The sequence below is a fragment of the Bradysia coprophila genome, unplaced genomic scaffold (assembly GCF_014529535.1).
Source record: "Bradysia coprophila strain Holo2 unplaced genomic scaffold, BU_Bcop_v1 contig_324, whole genome shotgun sequence".
In the NCBI taxonomy this organism is placed as follows: domain Eukaryota; kingdom Metazoa; phylum Arthropoda; class Insecta; order Diptera; family Sciaridae; genus Bradysia; species Bradysia coprophila.
The window spans coordinates 3,893,089-3,907,840 of record NW_023503584.1 but is presented as its reverse complement, the minus strand read 5'-3'; the positions used below and the strand labels follow the sequence as shown (position 1 = coordinate 3,907,840).

Below are 14,752 nucleotides of genomic sequence, written 5' to 3'. Positions count from 1 at the left end.
TACGTGTAATAGCGTCAACCAATAACCTCTCATTGAGGGTATTGCTTCAACCGTATAAACGAGTTTCAATCAGCTGAAAAACAGCTAATTCTTGCTGAAGTCTCACTGCCTCTGACTGTAGTGACCAAAAACTCTAGTTACCGCCATTTCAAACGAAAAGTCTAGTTTCTTTATTGAGATTATCTTTAATTGTTCTGTTATTCATAAAAAATATAAAAAAATTGAGGAAGATGAATAAGAATCAAGATGCTTGCCGGTTTAAACAATAATATCAACTTTCACATCTTCCTCCGATATTGTATTGGTATCGGCAGAGCAATACAGATACAACTGAGTGTCAAAGCAAGCGTTCTTGCAACACTCCATAATTATGTTACGCTTTCTACGCATATAATCCATGTGATTGTATCCACCTCTTTTTGCACATATCTTGGCCACGCGATCAATCAGCTCTCCGCCACACGATCTTCGTTGAAGTAGGTGACCTGAAGTCGGTGCCAGCAAATGAATCAAAATGAGGAGTGACAATAGACTTGCTCGGATTACGTTGCGGTTCCTGAAATTAATTTTTATGTCGGATTGAATGATTGAAAAGTATTCTCGTGAAGAATCGTCAAGAAAAATCGGCAAAGTGTGAAGAAGGGCCAAGAAAAATCGCCCAGAAACATAAAGGATGGAAAATTTGCCGTTATGGAACGCATTTCAAGTATGAGTGGTACTCGAAACAAAATTTGACTCTGAATGAAAAAACGTTGCGTTATGGCGTTTCTTCACACTTTAGTGTTTTTTCTTGGCGTTTCTTCAGTTTGTCACACTCTGTCATTTTTTCTCGGCAATTCATCCTTCTTCACTGATTTATTAAATCACCAGGAAAAATCGCCAAAATGTGAAGAAACGCTAAGAAATATCGCCACAAAATGAAAAGTGAAAAAAACTACCTGAAATAATCGGCAAAGTGTGAAACTTAAAGAATGGAAAACTTCTCTGTGTGGCGTTTATTCACTTTGGCGACTTTGACGAATCGTCAAAAAAACTTTGCTGATTTGATTTTGGCGATACTTCACGGCTATCAAGTAGTTGTACTTGTTATAGTGTTGGGAAGCTCAGACGTCGCTCATATTTAGCGGCCATAAAATGAGTCTAAAAAACACCCTTTTTCCACCTTCGGAGATCTTCCACCGGCATAAATGATTTTTTTAAAAATGCATGGGGACGAATCTGATAAGAGTAATTACTGATTGAAGCGCCTAGAGTCCCACATATTTAGTCTATTTTTGGGTATATTTCAATCAACTTTCTTGTTCAGGAGAACTGTAAGGACATTAGATGCAACACTCAGCAAAATAATATTTTCAGAGAAAATACTGTTAAACTAAGGATCGAATAGGGTTTTTTGACAAATATAACCAGTAATGAAAACTACAAAACCGGTATTCGGTAATAAAGTACTACCGAGCGGTTTTGGAATTACGGGTTTTCTCTCTAACTAACATTGTAATTTTCTGCAAACGTCCTTTCAACGTCAATTGTTGTTTTATAAATTTGCATAATTTACCAAATAAATTGACCTGATGCCTGCCATAATTTGCATAAGAAATATATGTCAAAAATTCAATTAGAAAATGTTTTTATTTTACTTTTTACACATATTTCTTATGCAAATTACAGCATAACGCAGTTGTATGTTGAAAGAAGACTTATTTGCACAATCTTGTGGATTTGGCAACCCTTATGAAATGATGTGCTGCTGATTTCGGCTTCGTCTCAGATCAATAAATTTCACGACTTTTCAACTTTACGCTCCATAGTTCTGCCAACACTTATTATTCGATGTAGCATCATCAGGGATTAATGCGAAATAAAAAGAAACCAGGGAACAAGCGAGCACAACATGTCCTAATTGAATCCCCATACAAAATTATTTGCACATTTATACAGTTGCGGGTGGATGGCTGGTTAATAAAATTTCTGTTTTATCAAGAAAGACTCATTAATTTAAGGACATCTATAAGTCGATAACAATTCAGAAGCAAAAGTGCAAAAGTGCATCAAATCAACAAGGCTTTGTTCGCACCGAACAAAGAAATTCTGAACATAGAGGTGTAGCTACAAAGGAAGTACAAGCTGATTTATACTTACATGATTGTTTCAATTTGATCAGATTTCACGACTGCACAGAACTTCAAAGTACGGGATATTGTAGGGATTGCAAAATATCTTAATGTAACCGGTTCACAAGAACAAAATTATTTTTAACTAAAGTTAACAAAGGCAGAAATACATCCTTCGTATACGTATGACTACTATTTAGGGTCTTGTGTCTTATGCGAGAACCAAAACAAAATTAAAAACCAAAACAAAATTGTTGCCGTGTGGATTTTATGCATCGTACATTTTCTCTCTCCAGGTAGAATATCTGAAAGAACTGCAATAAGCTGTCTCTTATTCAAATAGGAATTATAGCAGTGGCGTGGAGCATATGATTTTTTGAAAGAAAATGTTATTTAACCCTGAGAAATTTTATTTACATAAGGGCCACGCCACGAAGTGCACACGCGAAAAATTAAAAATTGCAGACACTTCTCCGGGAGTCCTCCTCCATCGCAGTCAAAAATATCAGTAAGGATGTATTAAGCGCACGCTTTCTTTAATGCCCCCTAAGGAGCGTGCGTACTTTGTGAATGAAGCGTTACTAGGATAGAGATAATAAGTTGAAAACTTCTTCAGACTAGAGAAGGTCTTAAGAGGGTACAAGGGTCTAGCTTCGGACAAGAACCAAAATTTCGCGAAAAATAGGGCATGTTTAGGAACATAATTCTCAGGATTCAAAAGATGGAATACGGTAAAAAGGGAATTAACGGTTAATTTGAACTTTACTTAACATAAATGTGTTTTCGCATTTATAAAATTACTCGATTTTCACAATTAAAACACGTGTGCTAGGCAAAATGTTTTTCCACTTTAGGTACATTTTTTCGGCAGTACATCGAAAATAATCACATAAGTTGCCATATCAAAACCGTTCCTTATGTCGCTGACCACGAAAATATGTTTACCATTTTTAAAATTCCTTTTGAAGTCAAATTAGGTAAAATCAAAAAAAATTCTACGGCGGCGGGCATCTTGTTTTCACAGTATTTCTATGCTGGACGTCTTCGATGATCCAGATTCTTTTGTTATTGAAGACACAATGAGCATTTCATTTGAATCAAAAGAGGTGGCGCCATAGTATTTGGTATATGCCCACAGCTAAACCCTTGTATGCTCTTAACAACTAAACCAACAGCATTATGCATTATGGTAGACATCGTCTTTTATCAAACAGGTGATTAGCATATTTGCAGCATTTTATCAACCCATTTCATTTTCCGGTCATATCTGTAGTGAACCGATTTAATGAATTTTGACAGACTTATTGGTTGAATTACACTCGCTTCAGAACAGTTAGCAAGAACATTTCCAATTCTCACCACATTTTATATATATATACGCGTGCGATGTAAGCAGTAAATCCAAGCATGAAAGGAATTTAACAAGAGTCGCATGAATCACTAGGCAACAGAGGCTTCGCGGTCTGATGGTGACATAGTGCGTTAGATTGGCCTTGGTGCCCTGAGTATGGAACACACTACCACTGGTCCCCATCACGCCATGATTACTCCGCAAAGCTTATTTTTTAAATTGTGATGTATGCTAAGTATTTTGAGGTGGGTGTATCACAAAATTTTCGTTGATGAATTACTGAAACTACAGATGGGCATGTACTTTTCTGGACATTTTTTTTCTTTTGAAAATTGCTTCGATCTGAAGTAACCGGCTAAACCATAAGTCACCTACTAACACAGCCAGCTTTTTTAAGTGGTTTAAAACCTCTTGGCGTTCCTGGTCAATTAGGTTTCCGATCTATGCTATTTTGGCAAAAATTTGAGAACGCCTTAGCAAATTCAAATTATGCGCAAAAATATCGTAGGAAGGAAGAACTTAATTTGATTTGATAGAATGACTTTTAAAACGCTTAAAAATCGAAAATTGTTTTTTTCTAAAGATGAACAAACTGTACAAGGAAAATTCACTTCTGAGTTTGTGCACGAGGTACTAGAAAATTCGGGTGTTACCTAAGAACTCAATTCTTCGACTTTTACCTATAATTTGAGTAAACAGAACTACCCAATCTCCAAAAATCTCTAAAAAAATGAAATATTATACTCGACGCTACTGGCTGAGATAATTCCTATTCGAAAAAAAGAAGTTTACTGCAGTCATTTCAGGTATTATACCTGGAATGCAAGGAGAGAAATTTACGATGCCGTAATATACACAGCAACAATTTTGTCAAATGACTTCGACCAGCTGGTTTTGTGTTTAATAATACAAACCAGCTGTTCGAATGCATTTGATAATGTCTAAGTGGTTTGACTCTGCTTGAAATTGTTATGAGATTGAATTTTAGTGTTATCAACAATAAAGGAAAAGAAAGAAAAAAACGATTAGCTATGACTTATTGGCCCTTATGGTAAAGTCTAAAAACTAACGAAGTTATAGATTATTATGACATGTAATATACTTATGTATGGAATGATAAGTAAATGAATTAGAAAAAAATGGGTCCTGCAAAATGTCTCATACTATTTTTATGCACGAAAGAAATTCTCCAATGTACGTAAGAATTACATTAACGGTTATGTTAACGTAATTCTTGCGCTAATTTGTAATTTTTTGTAAAGTCTGTACTAATGCTGCAATAAACCTATTTTATATTCTTGCGTATATCGGAGAATTTCTTTAATCGTCTGTTATCGACAGCAATGTCCAAAGGAAGTGACGAACTCCGGCTTATGTGGTCTTAAATAGCAATATGTTAAGTGAAATTAAATGAAGTTAAAGATTTTCCATCGAAATCTTAGCGACTCTTTGAACAAAAGAAGTAATAGATCTAATATAATATTGGTTCACTGAGTGGTTTTTCCTATTACCTTGGATCTATACAACTTTGAGATAATCATTTAAATCATTATAATCATATAAAGTTTTTGAAGAGAATGCGAAACTGTTTCGGAAAATCATGGTGGAGAACTAAAAAAATCAAAGCGTAATCCGAAAGGTCACATTCACACTGCCTTTGGACATAGCAAGATTTAATGCGCTTCAACACAAAGAATCGAACGCTTGGTTGAATGCGTATCCGTCTCCAAACATAGGAACTTTCATGGACAACAGCACATTCCGTATATGTATTGCTCTTCGGCTGGGTTGCAAAGTTTGCGAAAAGTTTACTTGCTCTTGTGGTTCAATCGTTCATGAAAATGGATTACACGCTCTAAGTTGTCCAAAAAACACCGCAAGCTGGATTGCAAAACATGGAGAAATGAACGACATCATTAATCGGTCTTTAACGTGTATCAATGTGCCTTCGAAATTGGAACCGAATGGGCTTTCGAGAGACGATGGGAAACGACCCGATGGTATAACATTTATTCCATGGGAAAAAGGACAGTCAATGGTTTGGGACGCCACTTGTATCGATACAGTAGCTGACAGTTACATATACCTATCTCTAACGCAATCAGGTTCAGCAGCAGAATTTGCGCAAAATCGAAAGCATTCGTATATAAAATCTCAAAATTATAAGTTGGTAGCATTTGCAGTGGAATCTTTCGGACCATGGTCAAGCGATTCGATCAATTTAATTAAACAAATCGGCAAGAAATTAATTCAAACGACTGGAGATCGCCGTTCAAAGAATTTCCTAATTCAACGAATTTCTTTGGCAATTCAAAGGGGAAATGCCAGTTGTGTCAAGAATATCCTTCCGTCTTCAAATGCATTAAGTGAGATTTATTATCTATAAACAAAATATAAAGATTATTTCGATCTTATATAACTAAAGGATGCAATAAAAAAGTTTTTGTTCATATTTTGACACTCTTTTGACGATGGTATTCGGTATTACATAGTTCTTAAAAATCGAGACAGTGAAATAAGGTTTGGATAGGTCCTGCGATATTAGGTGAATCAATTCAAAAACTCGGAAAGCGGAAAGCGGAAAGTCGAATTGACACATCGTTTTTCAAAGTAGTTTCCTCCTCGAAGGTATTAATATTTTTGACTTTGTAAAACAAACATTTCTAAAATACTCCTATTTATGTGGAGAATGCCCAAACGCGTAAGGAGGAGCTATATTACACATTCACCTATTGTCCTGTCCTTCATAACTGTCAGACGAAAAGGGAATAAACAAAACTAAATATCCCGCGAAATATCCCCAATCTGCCAAATATTATTTTTGTTAGAATGCTCAATTCCATACCACTGGTACTATAAAGCTGACGAATATATCGAAAAAATATCCGCAATTGAGTCAATTCTTAATAGATTTAAACATACTGATAAAAAAACACGAAATAGTTCCAGTGGTCGTTTCTCGTTGTATCTTTAACTAACAAATTTTCCTTTTGCACCATCTTAACACCATAACTCGTTACTTTTGACAACCCGATTTTGACTGGATTCCACTCGGTCGCCAATATCCTGTAATACGTAAGAGCATTCAGGGTTAAGGCTATTCACTCCTCACAGCTTTTGATATATGCTTCGATCAGTTTAGACTTTCGTGTAGGTCAATCATATCTCGTCTAAAAAAATTTCAGGTGATTTTCTGAGGGTCGATTGAAAATATCCTGAAAGTTAGACAGAGTTGAATTATGGTTTTTCAATTTAATTTAATTTGTGTCAAAAGAATTGCTCATTATCATTGAACTTGTGACTGGAATTTTTGGAATTTTTTGATATTATCATTTCTATGTCCACGGATTTTTTGGATTTTTTTTCAGACCTCGTAAGTATGGCGGCTGTCGAAAATACTCGTTTTGATCGTGCTCGAATTTTTGTTAATTTGGACTGTTTTATGAACTCTTATTGATGTTTTGTCGTTTGATTTTACGTTACGAAGTGTTTTTTTAATGAAATATCGACGTTTACAGACAGTTTGTGTGTTCTTTTGGCAATAATCGTCGAATTATTTATTTCAGTGATAAACGACGAATTGTGTTTTGTACAGACAATAGCGGCCTTTTATTGTAGTCGCTCGACATCGCCATTCAACGTATATCGCTTGTTGCTGTTTCGATTGTACCGTTCCAGCTGATTGTTGAAATTGAATCGAAAAGATGAACAACTGTACGGTGTGCGATGACTGCTTTCGAAATGACAATCGAAATAAAGTTATTTGTGATGGGTTTTGCCGTCAATCTTTCCATGCTGAATGTGTCAACTTTAGTAAAGATGCGCTGTTGTGCTACCGAGAGATGCCAAATCTTCAATGATTCTGCGATGGATGCATCTTTCAAACACGCTCGTTTAACGTTTCATCTCCGCCATTCAATAAAGTCAATTCAACCATCGCTATAACGACCTCATCGCCCGTCGAACGCTCGCAAGTTGCTGCCAAACGCCAACGGAAATCATTTCCAAATGCAAAGCCGAATCGTCATCGCCCCGTAATGTTGCCAAACCGATCGAATAGCGCCGGAGAACACATTAGAAACGTCGATCAATCAGTGATGAGTCCATCAATGAACGTAGAGCCGAAAACCGAAAATCGTTTGATGAAGTCTTCCGTCACAAATGGATCGAATCGGCTGACATCTGTAATCTCGAAACCCGATGTTGCGCAACTCAATTCATCAGCGAACGTAAAACAAGTCGAAAATTGTTTGGTCGAGACTCCTGCCTCAAATGGCCTCAAATCTGCTGACCGATTCATTAATCGCGCAATCTGATGTTGATGTTGCTCAATCCAGCCCACAGCGTAATTCCGTTGATGATACTTTAAAGGATCCATCGGAACCCACAAACCTGTCAACTAATTGTAGTTCTTTTGCCGAAGTGCTAAGTAATTCGTCTACTGGCCACATTCAGTCACAACGTACAGTTTCGCCGAACCGTGAGACCTGCAAAGTAGTTTACGTGGCCAGTTTTGAAACGTCTGTTACCGAGGAACAAATTGTCAATTACTTAATTCGAAAGAACGTAATAACGTCTGCTAAAGATGTGTCGTGTAAAATATTGGTTTCGCCCTATGTGGATTTTTCAACTATTAGCTTTGTATCGTTCAAAATTACTGTCGGTTTGGAGGCTTTCGACTCTATAGTAAAAAGTGAATGGTGGCCCGATGGTATCGTAGCTCGTGAATTTGTGGAACGTTAGACTTATGTAGTCTTTGCAATTGAGTCATTGTCATTGCTGTAATTTTGTTTAATTTAAGTTGCAAACTGTTAATTTATTGTATTTTCGTTTATTCAGCCAGTATTTGGCGGTGAAATAAAGATTCATTCATTCATTCATTCATTCATTCGATCAGTTTAGACTTTCGTGTAGGTCAATCATATCTCGTCTAAAAAAATTTCAGGTGATTTTCTGAGGGTCGATTGAAAATATCCTGAAAGTTAGACAGAGTTGAATTATGGTTTTTCAATTTAATTTAATTTGTGTCAAAAGAATTGCTCATTATCATTGAACTTGTGACTGGAATTTTTGGAATTTTTTGATATTATCATTTCTATGTCCACGGAATTTTTGGAATTTTAGACTGGAATTGGAACTCTTGGTACAGATTTTTCGTCAATGGTTACCCCCTCGACTTGTGATGGATTTTCGTAATGGAAGAAATGGTATCAATTAATAGAAAACATTCATTTTTGTTACTCACGTAATTTTTTGTTAGTAATTTTCTTTATTTTTCAAATAATTTTCTGTTTTGAGCAATAAATAAAATGTTCATGAGCCGAATCAGATAATCAAATAATATCAAGTTACAACCACACGTACAATAGTTTCAAAAACATTTTTGTAAATTTTTAGTATTTCTTTTTAAAATTGCTTCTGTCCAATGGTTTAATGAATTGTTTAGTCATAAATTCTAAATATAGAAAGAGATTCAATGTCATCCGCGTTATTACTCCACCAGACTAAAACATTACATTCAAAGTTGTTCTCAATTGCTATTCTCTTTCAATGTACAATGCTGAAGTGTATAATAAGGCTTTGTCGTCTATTATGCTTATTGCTAGATTTATAAATAATTTTAATTTTTCACATAGTTTCTTTCTCGGACGGACTAGATTCACTTTCTATCAAATAAATTTTCCACTCCCACCAAACTGTGACGTTTACCAGTTTGTATAGTCAAAATACCCATTCTCAACCAGTTCAGCCGAATCCGGAATGTCGACAAAATTGCTCAGTTCCCGTTCAATATCAAGCACCGTGTCCATTTCGGACAGAGTGTATGGCATCGGTTCAACAATTACGTTTGGTCCATTTTGTTGAGTTCCCGTTGATGACAGATAGGTGCTGTGAATGGTCGATGTTATGAGATCGTCATCGGTCGCTTGGTTTGTGTTCGGTTGACAATTGTATGGTATGATGACACAGTCTCCCGACAGGGGAATGTCGCATCCCAGAAAGATCTGAAATTGATAAACGAAAAAATGATTCGGTTCTTCAGCCGATCAACGCTTAGACCTGGGTGTTTGAGATCAGGGGGAGCTGAAGATTGTATACAGGCAGACAGTGTGAGATTAACAGATTAACTGCCACCAGGTCTTAGAACGTTTCTCACGTCTTTTAGAGAAAAGGTTAAATCGTTCCGAAACTCCAACACATCTCAGTATACTCTCCCAGGAACTTTCAAACTAGAACCATTAAAACCCTCACCTCATTAGATCCATCATTAATCACGCTTCGCTCTTCATACTCTTGTAAATCAGCTGTTGTGGTGACAATTGTCGCATTGAAAGATATATCATTCGGATCCAACACGAACTGAATCGGTTCTGTTCGCACCACAATTTCGCCATCGCTTATCAACTCTTGCACGTCTAATTCTACACAATTTTCCATATTTCCACATGCTATCGGTTGCGAACCGATGGCATTGTTGTCGTTCACATTACTGACTATTTCCGGAATCACATTCGTAGCCTTTGAAGATTTTTTGAATTTTCGTGGATGGTATTTGGCCACTGTAGATGATGCATTGGAGTTATTATCGTTGAGGAACCTTTTTCGCCGGTTTCGGATCCGTTTTCGCTCACTTTTCGATGTATTCATGCTGAGCTCCCAGTAACCGCCCTTTCCTTTTTCGTTTTTTCCTCGGGCAATTTTGGTGAAACAAAAATGCAACGACAAATTGTGTCGAATCGAATTCTAGAAAATTGAAAAATGGTTTGCGTAAGTGAAAAACTGTTGAGAAGCCAGCGCAATTTTACATACATTCCAATTATCATTGCACCGAAAGTAGGCGAAACGATCTTGAATCCATTTGCAAATGTCTTTGAGAGTCATTTTACCACAGTCCATCATTGCCATTGCGATTATCTGAGCATAGTTGAATGGCGGTTTCTCGTGCTCATTATGACGATACAAATCTTCCCGATCTAAATAAATCTGTTGGCTCCTAAGACAACAAACCAAAATAAATTTAATCGTAAAACCAGTCCGACATTGCAAGGCACTTACTGTTTCACTTGAATCATAAACTTTTTGAATCTTTCCTCACTCAAATTCTTGTCCGATATCGGCTCAATGATGTCATCATCGTCAACAGTTCCTCCAGCTACAATATCCGGCCAGCTTGCCAATTTTTTCAAATCAGTCAGCCAGCCCAAATTGGTCAATTCTTGTTCGGATCCATTGTCATCCATGTCATCATCGATTTCACCGTCTTCAACATTGTGATTTCCTTCAACTGAATTGTCGGATGGGCTTAATGATGGACTCAAGCTGTTCACTATTTTACTATTATCAGTGCCATCATCATTGTCGTTTGAGTCGTTGTCATTTGCGTAATTCAAATATACATAATCCATGCCTGAAAGGTTTTTCTGGAAGAAATAGATCAAAGTTGTTAAGCTTTGTAAAGTGTGAATTTTAAAAAAGTTACGAGGGATTCTTCTGAAAAACAGAAGACCGAAATCGGACGCATTTGCTATTGGAATTTTTTATATGTGCCCAGTAAGGTATTCGACCCCAGAAGCCAAAACCACTTTCAAAAAAATTCTTCGAAGTTTTTGTGGCTGGTACGAGGTCATCAAAAACCGAAAACCCGCACTTTTCTTACAAAAATTTCTGCAGTTACACGAGCCGTACAGTGTCGTTTGGGGTGTCATTAGAAAGGTAATTGCGTGTACTTACGGGGAAAATGGGGACTTATTGGGTTTGGAATTCATCTACACTGAGATATGTACAGTTGAAGTTTTCAACCGAAAAAAGACTGAAAACTTATGGTGCATGGTTGTGTGGGGTGTCATTTGAAAGGTAATTTTATGTACTCTGAAGTTTACAATTTTCTTCAAAAATTAGATAAGGAAGATGTTCATGGCACGTTTGAAATTTAAATTGTTGAGACACGTATCAGCTCAGTGCTTCTTTCAGATTCGAAAAGGAGCTCAACGCCTTTTTAGTATTTACCAGACATCTGATATTAACAACGACAAAGTGACTATGAGCTCTGGCCATTCTCTTTATACAAAGCAAAATTTATGTTAAAATTAACGAAGTAACAGATTTCTAACGCTTTCCAAAAAGCGAATCATCATAGCTTCTTATCATTTTCTCAATATTTCCAGCGACACCGAACAGGATTCTAAGATCCAATCAGAAAAGAGACAAATCTACGAAAAATGCATACCATTTTACAAGGAAAAATATGGTGCAAGTTTCGGAAAGCTCAAATGGTCAGTTCGTGGGGTTTGGTTTGGGTCGCGCGGAATAGTGGGGAAAGGTGTGATAGATTTCTCCAGAGAATTTAACTTAGATATTTCACAGCTTAATCAAATTACGGAACATTTTGGTCGATACGATCCGGATTATTAAGAACCACATATATGGTACCTAGTCACCAATAATTCAACGTTCAATTTTGCTTAGCTTTTCGCTGTAAATGTTTTGATGGATACGCTGTGTGGACGGGCAACCTTCTCTAAGAAGGCAGCACACTTTGTTTTATAAATATCTTCTCTCTGGTAGGTTACATCAACCATGCTAACGAGATGAAAAATTTGCGGCGAAATGTCGAGGGGGTTAATGCAGTTTGTCTACAGAACTTACAATTTATATTTAACCTCTTGGCAAACTTATATCCTAATAGATTCTGAACCTGCTATTGCATTGGATTGAAGTATCTCCTAGTGTTTAATACAAAATCTTTTACTTCATTTGTTTTAAATGAATCTACAATAAAAAGAAGCAACAGACAGGACCCATCGCTTTTTTATTGTCTTGTTGTTTTGTTTCTGAATGGTAGTTATTTAGTTAGTGCGCGAATTAATAGCATTGTTTTACAACAACATTTTTATTTTTTACAGCCACACGAAATGTTAGCTAATCTTAACCACTGCAAAACTTCTAAGAATGGTAATGTCTCGATGTAAATTGGATACAATTCCAGAAAACTACTTTTTTCCAAATTGTCCTTATATATCTCATTTTCGATATTTCCCTTATTTTTGGTTCCATTTCGATCAAAATTTTGAGTGCAAATGGGCCATACAAGCATTTAACACCGAACTTAACTGTCTACGATTTCCTGTCGCCACTTCCGCTTCTAGTTAATTTTATAAAGATGTCCACTGTATCGAAAGTCGACATTTTTACATTAACGCGTCAAACCCCTAAGACGAAAACTTTTTCTGAATTTTCATTTTCGATTGAAAATTATATTCAATTCTTATGAACAAATAGAAAATCATTTCATCATCACACGAAAATCGCAGTGATTTCGACAAAATGTCCATTGATTTTATGCTACCATACGTTTTCCTAAGGACAAAAATATGGCTACCTCCGCTGACGAAAGAATTGCGTAGTAGCATGGAAGCTTTTTTTTAGTAATTTTATCTTCGCTTATTTTCGACCCTGCTATGGGTAAGAATAAACATTTTCGACAAATTTTATTTAACTTTCACATTTTTGACCTGTACTCACCATTTTAACTTCATTTTAATATCCGTAAAAATGTCTATCCAAAATTTTTCTCCTTTATCCTGAGCATCGAATGACGATTAGGACGAATTTGTCGAATTTTCTTTCTTGATTATTTTCTGATAATTACAAGTTGATGAGCATGTTAGATGAGCGGTCACTGTATCACTAAAAATTTTATTTTGACTTTAGTCACATTGATTTTTCCTTTATTCGATGGTCTTAAGTCCTAAATTTAACTTGAGCACTTTTTCCACAAAAAAATTTTCCATTCAAAAATTTAACACTGAAATCGTTGGTTGTCCCAAACTGATAAACTGATGTGAATCAGGCACATTTATTGACCAATACTCCTTCCCAAAATTATCAAAATTAATTTTTTTATGATTTCCAATTTGAGGTAGCGAATTTTATTAAAATAACTTCAAGTTATTCACTCTGGCTGAATGCATTAAGAAAAAGGATATTTTTTTTGAGTAGTGTACTGACCGACGGAGTCTTTTATTTTTGTGTGAGATAAGTGGTGGACGATTTCTGGTTGTATTGGTATACACCAACGGTGTATTACAGGTGCATGACAAGGTACAAAGTATTTCGCTTTTTCGAACACACAATGAGAGGAAACCGCGCGCGACGTTTCCAACTGGACGCTATGACGTCATATATAAATGGAAATTTTTCGTGTTTCGCTTCTCATTGTTGATGTTACAATTGTTGTAGTTTCGTACAGAAACAAAAAATTTATTGAATACCATTTCACCCTTCTTACAGTGAAAATGAGAAACAAACTATTCTCCAACTGACTGTATAATATCATGAGGTACCTCACTTGTTCACCCGTGTATATCCTTTTTTTTATTCTTCGATTCAATTGAAAATACACATAAGTGTACGTACATGCTATACACCAGCATAAACAGAGAACAATAAAAAAACGCGGGGAAAACCAATTAATATTAATCGTATATGTACCTGTGTATAATGTACCTGTCCCGTTCAATATAAGTAAGAGGGTTGCATAGCACTATATTATACAATATACACCCGGTACAAAATAGTGAACGTGTAGTGTGTTTTCACATTACTTCAAATGTGACCCCCTACATTTTATTATTCATTTTTGATAACATGTGGACGCGAACGTCGCATACAACCTGCAAACTATTTGTAATCGTGTTTGCGTTACATAAAATGTAGTAAAATGAAACGAAATTCACTTTGTCAATTATGTGATGGTTCACAGGAAAATGGAATATTTTCAGCATAGCATTAAATGCAACATTTTCAAGTGCCTGATCAGATTTTCATTGTAACTGTGGTGTAGGACAGTTCTTTTATTGGAAGTAACGAAATAGTGGAATAAAAATTTTTAAGTCTTTGATATCCACGACTTCCTGCAGAAATTAAATTTTGGTAAACACGATCTATGGTTACACTCCTATGAGTTTACCATTTATATCGTCCAATTCCTAGTCTTTGATACTTCACTTGCTTTGTCGATAACGAATGATTAGCCATTGGTTTTGTTCATAAAATGTATTCGGTAAAGTGGTCGTTTCTACGTTCGACACCATCAAATACTCAACTCAACCCCCTTCATACAACACAGGGTATGGGATCAAAAGAAATATAATTTTAATAGTGCCAGTTTCGAATGTTTGTTGAACATGATAAGGCACATATTTGAGTGTAGGTTGTGGGAACTGTAATGCGGTTGAACATTCTCTGTAAGACTGAAATTTTACGTTGTTGTAAATATATATACAGAAAT

At 35.9% G+C, this 14,752-nt stretch overlaps 1 protein-coding gene across 1 annotated transcript; it reads right to left on the bottom strand.

Moving 5' to 3' along the window:
* Window positions 1–8,697: 8,697 nt before the first annotated feature.
* Window positions 8,698–13,685, bottom strand: LOC119079502. The gene is made up of 5 exons (XM_037187450.1): window positions 12,985–13,685; window positions 10,519–10,883; window positions 10,273–10,456; window positions 9,715–10,206; window positions 8,698–9,467 (listed from the first exon to the last, which is right to left on the bottom strand). The coding sequence occupies exons 1-5, from the start codon at window positions 12,985–12,987 to the stop codon at window positions 9,168–9,170; spliced, it is 1,344 nt and encodes a 447-aa protein (XP_037043345.1). The 5' UTR covers window positions 12,988–13,685; the 3' UTR covers window positions 8,698–9,167.
* Window positions 13,686–14,752: the final 1,067 nt, after the last annotated feature.